Source organism: Vidua macroura, chromosome 19 (assembly GCF_024509145.1).
Source record: "Vidua macroura isolate BioBank_ID:100142 chromosome 19, ASM2450914v1, whole genome shotgun sequence".
Taxonomy (NCBI): Eukaryota; Metazoa; Chordata; class Aves; order Passeriformes; family Viduidae; genus Vidua; species Vidua macroura.
The window spans coordinates 10,849,311-10,860,605 of NC_071589.1; the positions used below are offsets into that span (position 1 = coordinate 10,849,311).

The 11,295-nt window shown below is 45.2% G+C and overlaps 1 protein-coding gene across 5 annotated transcripts in view; it reads left to right on the forward strand.

The window, feature by feature from the left end:
* Positions 1 to 2,384, forward strand: part of CEP112 (centrosomal protein 112) — a 158,179-nt gene extending 155,795 nt beyond the window's left edge. For 4 of the 5 annotated variants that reach the window (XM_053995052.1, XM_053995050.1, XM_053995053.1 and 1 more), the window contains exons 26-27: positions 1,025 to 1,083; positions 1,946 to 2,384. In XM_053995052.1, coding sequence (XP_053851027.1) covers positions 1,025 to 1,083; positions 1,946 to 1,949 — 63 coding nt within the window. In that variant the 3' untranslated portion in view covers positions 1,950 to 2,384. The remainder of the gene's footprint in view (positions 1 to 1,024; positions 1,084 to 1,945) is intronic. The other variant, XM_053995055.1, reaches the window with a different exon arrangement.
* Positions 2,385 to 11,295: the final 8,911 nt, after the last annotated feature.

Genomic DNA, 11,295 nt, shown 5'->3' on the forward strand with positions numbered 1-11,295 from the left:
TTCTCATTTAAATAGTTGTGGGAAATAAAGAGTTAAGGGTCTGTTGGGGAGATCTATTTCCAGTTGATAGTAAAAAGCTATTTTTAAAGGCTCCTAAAAGGACTCTCAGCACTGCCTGGTAGGAAGCATCACTCTGAGCTGATACAAGAACACCACACCTCTTAATGAGTTAAAAAAATAAAAAAAGTAGAATCCAATATCCACCTGCAGAGCTTCTGTAAGCAGCAGCAGCATTTCAAAGGAGCAAAAGTAACTCCACACATGAAAACCTGGGTGCTCTCCCAGAAATCCATCGCTGCTGGCTGCGTTCCCACACGCGCTGGCGTCGGAGACCGCTCGGGGAGCTGGGCTCTCTCTGAAGCACAGGTGTCCTGCTCTTTGAAAATTGTTGAAATTCCTGTTTGAAAACATCAGACAAGAAGGGCACTGGAATCCCTGCACCTGTCAGGATTATTTATTGTTGGAGGAGGATGAAGAGGATAGGCTGGGTAAAAGCAGCGTGCGGGGATAAAAATAAACAGCAGAAAATGAAAATAATTGAGGCTTGGGTGAAGTTTTCTAAACGTGTTGCTAAATATAAAGGATTTGCTGCCTGATTGTCTGCTCCTGGAGAGAAGGCCAACAGGGGATGCAGTGTGTTAATGAGCATTAGCTCTCATACACTTGGGAACAGGTGAGTACCTCCATCACAAGAGCAGAAGTGCAGGGATCAAGCACAGGAATCCCATGGGAGCTGCCAGGAGAACAGGAGTTCCCAAGCCCTTGCACAACCCAGATGGTGCCACCAGCTGGGTTTGTCAACTGGTTTGACTCTGTTCCTGAAGGAGTGAAGAGTGCACAGCCAGAGCAGAGCCAGGAAAGCCAAGAGAACAATCTTCTATTAAATATTAATTCTTCTACGCAGCTAAAGTGTTACTGCATTTTATTTAGGCGGGAGAGACCAGAAAAATTCCTTTTATGAAATGAGTGCAAATATATTGATTGGAATTTTGTACCCTGTTTTCATGTGGGATGTATTTTACAGGTAAGTTTTCTGCAGAAAAGAGTCCTCCAGGAAGACCTGAACGCCTACCACGCCAAAAAGTACGGGATTATCTTTGATCAATTTGTACCATTTCACACCTGTGGGCCCCAGTTCTTGAAGTTTTAAGGCTTAATTCAAACCCTCCAACATGGGTGCAGTTTGAAAAGCTCCTTATTGTCAGTAAACAAGCATCTGAGAAGCTTTCCCCAGTGCTTAGTCAGTACTGCTAGAGGAGATTAGAGAAGCTGCAGGTGCTTTGCAAGTCTGGGCTTCGCCTGCGTGTCGAGGGTGAGGCGGCTCCTGCACAGCTGCGGCTCTGCGGTGATGCCACCTCCTTTAAAGATGGAAAACAATGATGCAAGGCAGAATATTACAGATCCCATCTTCAAAGGACCGGATCTCCACGAGCCTGAGCGCTTTTTTTTTGAGACGTTTACACCCTCCAATATAAATTATGGCAAGTGCTGCAGCCATAAAAAGCCTGGCTGTGCCTTTAGAGTAAGTGATTCACGTGGAGAGGTGAGTACAAGGAAACTTCCTAGGAAAGCCACTCCATCTTTACTGTATTTATAGACATTGATGGTGTTTCATATCTCACATGAGGGTTTCTGCAGCTAGGAATGTGTGCTCGTAAAAACTGTGTCAGCCTTTGTGATATATTTAAGCAACTGTGAGAAAGTTAGCAGTGTGAGAGTTGGTGAAAATATTAATCCTGAATTATTTGTTGACAGGAATTAGCTAAAGCTAACTGGAAACTGAAAATGTCATAGATCTTTGGTAATAAGTCCAGCATAGGTAACTTTGTTAGATAAATAGAAAGTTCCAGACCCACTGCCCACTGGGCCCAGCCCTGTTTCAGCCTGTTGTGTTTTTATAGTAAAAATAATTAGGTATAACTGACAAAAGTCTCTTCCTTTCCAGGTAGCTGATGAATCGGTGGGATCTCCGTGATTGCCAAATGGACTGCTTTGAATAGGTTTGAAGATTTGGCTCTTGTAAATTGTAATGTAAAGATTAGTGGTTCTTTTGTTAGCACAAAAAAATGAACTTCATGAAAACATATTCATGGCTCATGCCATCATGGATTTTGTTGTATCTTCCTTCCATTATTTTTTATCATTTTTTTATTACAGATTTTTGCTTTTGATACACGGTTTGACGCCACGCTGAGCTTGCTTACTGAGCAAGTAGGCTTTGCTCTACCAATATTTTTGTTACTCCTTTCCAATACCATCTTTTTCACTCTTAAACATGAAGAAAACCCCATTTTCCATTATTATTGTCCAAGATATTTTAACATATTTTGACATTCTTCTGTGTCCATGTGTTTACATAATATTAAAATATTATTATTTTCTTATCTTTTTGTTTTCACATTATTGTCCTGCTTGAGCATCTCACTCACCTGAGTAGCCAGGGGAGTTTTGTGTGGTTTTGTAAAGTGTGCTGTGTTTCAAGGGATGATTTGGCACAAGGATAAGAGCACCGTGGTGGCACTGCAGGCAGCTCTGGCCGTCGGTGGGGTTGGATACTCCAGGCACAGGGAATTCCTTCCTCATGGGCTGATAACAGAGCCATGGGTGTTGTTGGAAAAGAGTCACGGGTGAGACAGCCTTGGTGCCACGTGGCCATGCGCCGGTCCCGGGAAGTCTGAGCAAATTCCAGAGGGTTTTCTGGGCTGAGGTTTGAGGGGCAATGGGAAGCTGAAGGACGTGGTCAGCTCCCAGAGCTGGCCCTGCCTCCCAGCCATGGCACAGTGCTGGTATCTCCATGGCCTTCCACTGGAACTTTGGAATGTTTGCATTTAGATCTGGCTTTGTTGTTCCTGGGCACATCCCACCGGTGGTGTTGGGATCAAGGCACAGTGCTTGAGAAGGGGCCAGAAATTCCTGTTCCAAGTCCAGCTGTGGCCCTGGCAGCACCAGAGAGACCCTGCTGGTGGGGATGGCCCCCTCTCCTGCCTCACCACGGTGTCACCAGTACTCCCGTGCCACAGCCTGGGCAGGATTTGGAGGCTCCCTGTCCCCTGAGTGCCGTGGTGGAGGCGGCTGTGCCGCCAAGTCCCAGCTCACCAGCTGGGCTCTTATCTGCTCCTGGCACCAAGATCAAGGAGGAGAGGCTTTGGCAGGCTGGCTCCATCCACCCCTCCTCCCGGCAGCTCCGTGCCAAACCCCGGCTCTGGCTCTGGCTGCTTTGCTGGTTGTCAGCCCTGTCAGGGCCTGGGCAGGTTTTCCACCTTCCTTGAATCAACAAGTGATTCTTCTAATTACAGATAAAGCTCCTCTGATAAAGGAGGAGGTGCTGTGGCAGGTGCCACAAAGCCTGGCCTGGGGGAAGAGGGAGATGTAGGAGCAGGAATTGTTGGGATGCATTGAGCTAACTGTGGGCAGGCAGATGTTTTTACCCTGAAAGGTGCAGGGCAGTGGTGGCTGGGCTGTGCAGGAGGAACAGGCTGTGGGCACTGGGATGTTCCCACTGGGCATGGCCCCGTGTCCAAATGGCAGAGGTGGGGACAGTGACAGCTCCTCTCATGCCTGAGGGAAATGAGGCAACTTTGATTCTGCTTCTCTGCTTGTGTTTTTCTATTAAATCTGTGTGGGTTCAGTGCTTTTAACAGCAGGAAAGGGTGTGCATCCATAAAGAAACACCTGGACACTCTTCTCACTGCTTGAATTCCTGAATTTCCTTCTTTTTGGTGGAATTGGGTTGCTGATGTCACTGATGGTCATAAAGCAGTTTGAGAAAAGTACATGTTGGTCAATCAGGGGGTTTCAAAACTCTTGTGAAACTCTCTCCAGCATCAAATGCAGCTTGAGGACCACTTTGAAGCTGCTTATGAACCTTGTAAGAACTTAAATGTAAGTTTGGGTGGAATTCTCTTGTAGTTGTTAACATTGATCATTTTTGAGACAAGTAAGAATTAGAGTCCAAACTGAAGGATTAGAAAGATTTCCACGGTTATTTCTCGCTCTCTGCCTCTCTTTCCCCCACTTGGTAAGGAATTGCCAGCTGCCAGGAGTTGGCTTCGTTGTCCCTAAACAAGCTCTGGCCAAACCAGCTTCAGTGTGATTACAACCTTGTTTCTATTTTATATTTATTTTTATATTTATATTTAATTCACCAATTTTGCTCTGTGACAGAAGATTGTTTCACCCTCTATAACCCCCCCCCCCCAAAAAAAAAAGTCACAGTAGCATTTTTCACCAGTACCAAGGGAGGTGACCTTTATCAAGGTGACACTTTATTTCAGTGCCACTCACAGTTCTTGTGTTACATGGAACAAAAATGCTCCTTTTTGGCCCAGCTGGAAGAAAAGGGATACAAGGTCCTCCTTCTGCTTGTGTCTGCAACAGAGCTTTAATTGTGCTGGGGACAGCAGGTACTCCTGGTGCTTGCCCAAATCTCTCCTGACTGTGGTGGTTTCAAACTGAGAAATGATTTTGCTGCACAGAAAAAGAAAAATATTTTATAGTGATTAGAAGAAAATATTTATTGAATTTTCTGGAAAACACGCCCAGCTTTGATCCTGACACTGAGAGGTCTTGATAGAGAATCTCTATAGGATCTGATTTTTCTAAAATTCTCTTAATGCACTGAAAGTCCTCCCCAAATCAAAGAATGAACTGGAGGCACCACACTGCTAAATTATACTTGGTCCCATTTGGAGGGTACAAAGGAAAAGTAAGATGTCAGATATTGTATGAAGAAGTTTCAGAACACAAGGTCATTTTAATTCAGCCTTTTTTTTTCCAAGGAGCTATCTTTTCCAAGCTTTGATATTTTCTTCAGAAAGGTCATTTCCTTTAAGCCTTTGTCATTAAAGACTTGTTCTTTAAAGTGCTCTATCAAAGCGTGCAGAAATTGCAAGTTACTGAAACTAAAATGCATGATCAATTTTAAGTCTGCCTACTAAAGCCCTCTTAAAATTAGATGTGCTCTGGTACTGGTGGCTTCTTTGATAAAGCCAGGGGAAGATATGCAGTTGGTCAATTCAAATCACAAAAAAGAAAGAAATATTATAATTAAATAAAACTTTTCCTCCCTAAATTGGAAAAAAAAATGTGAAAAAGCATTGAAAGAACTGAATGAAGGTCTGATCCTGCAAAAACGTGTCTTGTGTGAGAGGAGGGAGTGTGCTGCATGTGGGAGCAGTTTGTAGCACTTACACATAGTGACTGAGCAGCTCTGTGGTGTTATCTGGCATTTGTCATAATGTAAATAAGGCAAACCCCTGGATACAATATCATTTATTTACCATTTGCTGCCACAACTGATCTCTCCTTCACTGACAGAGAACCAGGGAACAAAAAGAGTGGAGACTGTGTCGTGCCCTTGTTCTGCCATCCCTAATCCCAATCTCTTTTCATCCCTTTATCCCATGAACTGTGGGATAGTTGGCTTCAGGTCATAAGATCTTTGCTTTATGAAGTTTAAATTTATGGCTACAGGTCATAAGAGCTTTGCTTGCTTTCAGGCATCCTTGGAAGAAGAGATGTTTTCTTTCCTGGTAGTGCTCCATCTTCTAATAGGTAACTTTAATTTTCCTTTCAACCCAGATATGTCCATTATTCAGGGCAGTATTTTCAGCAGACTCTTGGGAAGGTGGACACAGAGCTCACCTTCCCACAAGGAGGATTTAGAGCTGAGACCCCTTTGGGCAGCTCTCTAAAGCAATTTTATCTGCAGAGCTGGGTCCCAAAAGCCTGTTTGCTTCAAGTGCTCCATGGACATACAGCTTAGTGGGAATGGAGATGAGCTTTAAATATGGCAACACATGATTCAGACTCAGTATCAGGGCTGAAAACAAGGAAATGTGTGTTGGTAGAATGAGCAAAGTAAAGGAACACCTTTATCTCAGCTGGACAGTGAAGTTGTAACAATACTTGCACCTTTATAAAATCTATTAAACAGATTTATACTTTAGGAATCTCGTTCTTCTCCCATTAAAACCTCATATCAAAGTTTAGTACCAGGCAGAGCTGACCATCTTTTCAACAGAAGGTTGTGAGTCCTCTTGTTGAAGGTTGTGAATTCTCTTGTTGTCTCAAGCTTACACGCAGGTTAACTTTGTCCAGTTTTGCCCAATTAAAGGATTCAAGAAATTCATTAAAACTCTAACCCTAGAATCCATCAGAAATCTGTTGGTAGAAGTGGTCCTGGGCTGAAATCAAGGATATAAGACCACCTTGGCTCTTCACTGAGGAGTGCTGGGAAATGCTGGGGGTGCAGGACTTGTTCAGTGAGGTTTAGCTGGCACGGGCTCAGGTGTGTCACATGGCACTGAAGATGTGGCAGTCAGTCTCAGGACCACAGCTGAACACTCTTCTCCCAGAGGAAGTGGTTTTAGAGAGGGATTTCTCAGTGTGACTGACTCCTTCAAATTCAGAGCCCATTTAAATCTCTCACCTAAATTTTATAGAGTCATTTTTCATACAGCCAGACTCTCACTGAACATCTGAGGGTGGTGGAAAAGCAGACCTAAGGAGGCAGATGGCCCCATTTGGATTTCATGATCAGTCAGAGCCTGGATGTTTGCAAGGCTGTGTTTAATTGTGCTCAGGAATGATGTTACATCTTCTGAGACTTAGCGACACTTGCTTGTCATCTTCTTGTTTGTTCATCCTTGCTGGATGAGGTCACTGACTAATTTCAGTGTAGATCTGAATCTGCAGTGAAAACTCTGAATGAGAACTCTGCTGCTCTGCTGAGGAGATCCTGGAAGCAGCCCCACAATCTGAGGTTTGCTCCAGCACAGGTTGGTGGCCCTGTGCTGCTCCAGTGCCTTTGATCAGACCTTTGGTGTGGTTCTTCCAGCACCACTGGGCTGCTTTGCTGCAGTTTGAAATATAAATAATGGGCATGGTAAGGCACCTGCACCAGGATCCAGCTCCCACCCCACACCCTGCCCCAGCACAGCCAGAGATTATGGACAAAAAGCTGCAGGACAACCCAGCCCCTTCCCAGAGAGGCACTTCCCACCTGAACCTTTGCCTAACTGAATAAATCCCATCTGCAAACACTTAACCTTGAGCCTGCCCTTCAGTTCAGGCCTATCCCCATCCTTGGATGTGCTGATAAATTGGGACCTCCTGGGCCTTGAGCCCCACAGCCAGGATGGATGGGTGGCTCCTGCCTTTAGTGCAGCTCATACCTGAGCTGGTTCATGCTCCCAAATGTCTCCCTGGAAGTTCCTTCTCTAAACAGCACTGCTGTACAAACAGAGTCTTTTAGGTTGGAGAAGAACTTGAAGATCATTGAGTCCAACTGTATCTGCACCATCTTCCTGCCTGAAAAATCCTTCAGCACTTTGTGAGCTGCCTGTACAGCCCTTGGTGTCAGCAGCTCCAGCTTTGCTGTTGGGTGACTGTAGAAAGGCTGGTGCAAACCTCAGTTCCACAAAGGACGACTGAAGTTCTTACCCCTGATAAGCTGGTGGGGTTTCTGTGCTGCTTTCTGTGTGGAGTGGGCTTGTTTTTTGGTTTTTCATTGGGGTATGCTGGAATCAGCACACCTAACCTCTCTGGTGGATGCAGGAAGGGCTGTAAATGACTTCCTTTCACATATTCCTAGTGAGGGCTGCTCCTTTCTCTCCAGGCAGTGCAAACCCATATTTTAGGATAGATGCAGGAGATGTTGTGACTGTGCTCAGCTGGCCTGTGATGCTGAGCCTTGTGCAGGATCCAGCCCTTGGGGGACTTGGTGTGGTGCCACCTCAGCAGGTGTCCCCTCAGGGTGTCAGCACCTGCAGCAGGTGAGCACTTGGCCCCTCAGGGAGCCCTCCCTCCCCGGCCACTGCACTTTTATCCTCGTGGACGAAGAGCAGGGCTTTGCTGGGCTTGAGCTTTTTAATATCAACGTGGTTTTTGGTGTCACTTTGGAAAATAAATGCTGTTGTGGTAGTCCTGTAGGAGAACGGATGGGAAGTGCTTGGTGGTCCCTCTGTGCTGTGTTGGCAGAAGATGCTGGGTTTGGCCCATGGGGCTGTTTCCAGGAGCATGGTCAGTGTAAGGTACAGGAGAGTGAGAAATGCCAAACGTAAACTGAAATAATATTTTAAAATTTGTGCAACTCCCAGAAGCTTTCTCAATGATGTGAGCAGATCTCTCTGGATCTTTATTTTTCTTTTTTTCATGTAACAGCCATTTCCAAGTAAAGGTACGTGTACCCATATGAGTGCAAAGCTGTGAAATAGCTGCATGGATGCTTAGAAACTTCTATTTAGAGATCTGAAGACTAAAAGGGACTTGGAAGTGGCCTAGGGACACTGTTCTTAAAATTTCCCTGAATTAATTTTCTGCTTCAAATCCAGTGGGTTTGGCTGAAAAAGAACATCTCTATTAGAAAAAGAACTACTACCCCAATATTACTGAAGTCCTCTTTTACATTGTTCCTGATTGTGATCAGAAATTCCTCCCCTGAATTTGATGTTAATTACCTTCTCTTTTTAATTTGTGATTATTATGTTTTGATGTCACTTTTTTGCTGTTTTCACTCCCTCTTTGCACGCCTCACCTGCAATACTGTTCCATCATTATGAAAGCATAATTATACATTAGTAGTTATATATTATACATACTATAATATATATGTATATAGTTACATATTATACAGAGGTTGGTGTAGCCAAAAATATTCTGCAAACCAGAGGTTGCAGTTATCAGTCACAATTTTTTTTCTTTTCTCCCTAAGTTGATTCTTCTCCTAATTGTTCCCAGGCTGGTGGAAACCAGTTCTGTGCAGGGCCAAACTCAGAGCTGTCCTGCTTGGGCACAGAAAGTTGGGCTTGGAAGAACCAGAGGGAAAATCCAGCAGAGGAAACAGCTCCGTGAGTGGCTGTGGCTAAAGCCTTGCTGGAATCACGCTGGCAGCAGTGCTGGCAGTCCCCGGAGGCTCCTGCAGATGTGGTACCCCGAGGTCACAGCCTTTGCCCTTGCCTGGGAGCCGGGAGCCTTCCCGGGCTGTTCTCCGCCGGGCGGGCAGGGGGGAAAGCCTTTCCTTTCCTCGCATTTGAAGCCGTGTTTTCAAAACAGCGCTTGGGGTTTGATGCTTTGCCTTGATTTGGATGCCCCAAGGGCTCTTTGATTGAGCGTCTTCACAAGTTAATGTTCTCCAAGAAACCCAAACACCCTCGGTAATTAACGATGTGCAATTGTGGGTGGGTTTATTTGTATCCTGACCTGTCATCTGGGCTGAGATGGGGATGAGCTTCGAGCGTGGGGGGATGGAGCAGGGGGAGAAGGTGTGAACCCCAGTCTAATTCACACTTTGCATCTGCAGGCACCGCTGCGTTTAACCTTTTCTTGCCCATGGAGAGGTGAAGACGTGGTTGGTCCCTCTTGAAGCACCCGGGTCTGTTTTCCCTGCCAGGCAGAGCAGTGTCAGGGCAAAGCAGCTCCAGGGAAAGCAGTGACAAGGCAGAGCATTACAGTGGGGAAGGAGGAGTGGTGTATTTACAGCTGTGCTGCCTCCTGGATGCGTTGGGGTTCTAGATGCTAAAATTTTTAAACTTTCTGTACTAACAGACTCTAACCCCCAAAAGAACACTACACTTGACCTAAAACCATAGAGAAACTTCCAAAATTGATTAATAAGGCTAAGATTACAAGTGTGTAGTTTAATTAGAAGTGTGTAATACCACAAGGTAAAAAACTTAAGAGTTTGAAGTTTTAGAATATCGTAATATATAGAGAACAAGATAGAAGTTTTAAAATAAAAGCTAGTCCTTCTTCATGAGTTTAAGTAGTATTTTGTAATTAAACAAAAAAGTCCATATTGCAGACTTCAAGTAATTAGTTATTAAGTTAATAGTAAAAATAATTTGTGTCATTTCTTAATTAAATAGTTTAACCTTAAAAGACCTTATAAAGAAAAATAGTTAACCATTTTGTAACTTGTTAGTAAAATACTACAAAACTCACTACCTGTCAGACTATAACATAGATAAGAAAAAAGATAAACATTTAGATCTAAGCACAAAATACCGTCTTAAAGTCTTAAAAACCTTCAATCCCAGCCTCAACAGAAAAAAAAAAAAAAAAGAAACCAAAAGGTAGCATCCAGCATGGACGTTCCTGAGCACAGATGGAAGCGGGGCTGGCAGCCTCTGCTCTGGAAGCAGCCTCGGCCCGCGGGGCCGTGCCGCGTTTAACGCGGTTCCGCGAGCGAGGCGCCGCTGCCAAACCGGGTTTTCCTCCGCGCGTGGCTTGACAGAACATCGTGCTTAACCTCAGAGTAGATGGGATAAAACAAGGCTCTCTGTCAGGACTACAAATTCGTGTTTCTGTCTGCTCCTAAGCTCTGTCTTCCACTCCCAGCTGCGACCGCTTCCATCATGGGGATAGGTAGGAGATTTTTGAGGGGACACAGCAGCCTAAATCCTTGATATTTTTAATCTTAATTAGGTGTCCTTCCAATTTATGCACCTAAACCACTTAACCCCATGGAAAAAAGCCTTCAGTCCCTAAAGAAAAGCCCTTGCAGTGATTTGCACCAGCTTGGCCCACATCTGCTTGTACACAGATGTTGCCCCAGCTAAAAGCAGCCTCCGTTTAGTCCCAAGAGTTGCATACGTGTTCAAAACATCTTGTTGAGCCCTGCATGGGAGTTAATGTGTAGCAGGGCTCTCAGCTCAGCATCTCTGAAAGCTGTCCAAGGCAAACCCATCCCCAGCACGTGGCATTCCCATCTGGAGAAGGAGAACAGGGACCTAGCTCCATCCTGCACAGTCCATGTATGGAAAAGCTCGAGTGCTGATGGTCTCTAGCACAGCTCCCCAATATAATGGTGTAATAATTAACAACAGCATCTGAGTCTCACAGCTCCTCACAGCCTGTTCCCCCCAGAGCTGATGCTGAGCCCAAGAGCCCCATCTTGATTGTTGATCTCCTTGGGGTGGATTTGAGGCATGGAAGACTTGTTGCTCGTGCTTTGGCACATCTGTTTGAGAAATCAGTTTGGCATTTCTGCTGGGAGCTGTGGAGAGGGTTGCTGCAGACATCCCTGCATGGACCAAGGTTTGAGGGATGAATTGTCAGCACCTCTTTGTTGTTCACTCAAAATCTTGCCCCACTCAGTGGTGTGGGAGAGAGCCTATGATGGATAACGGGATTTCCCTGCTCCCAGTCTGATGGATGGGAGCTGTTCATATGTGGAGCCTTCTCCTGGGAGTGGTGTGATTCCAGGGCTCTTCCAGGACAGCTCGGAGCACCCCCTGAGTGTCCTAACGAGCCCCCTAATGAGCTTTGTTCGGGGGCTGCAAGCACAGCTGCCGT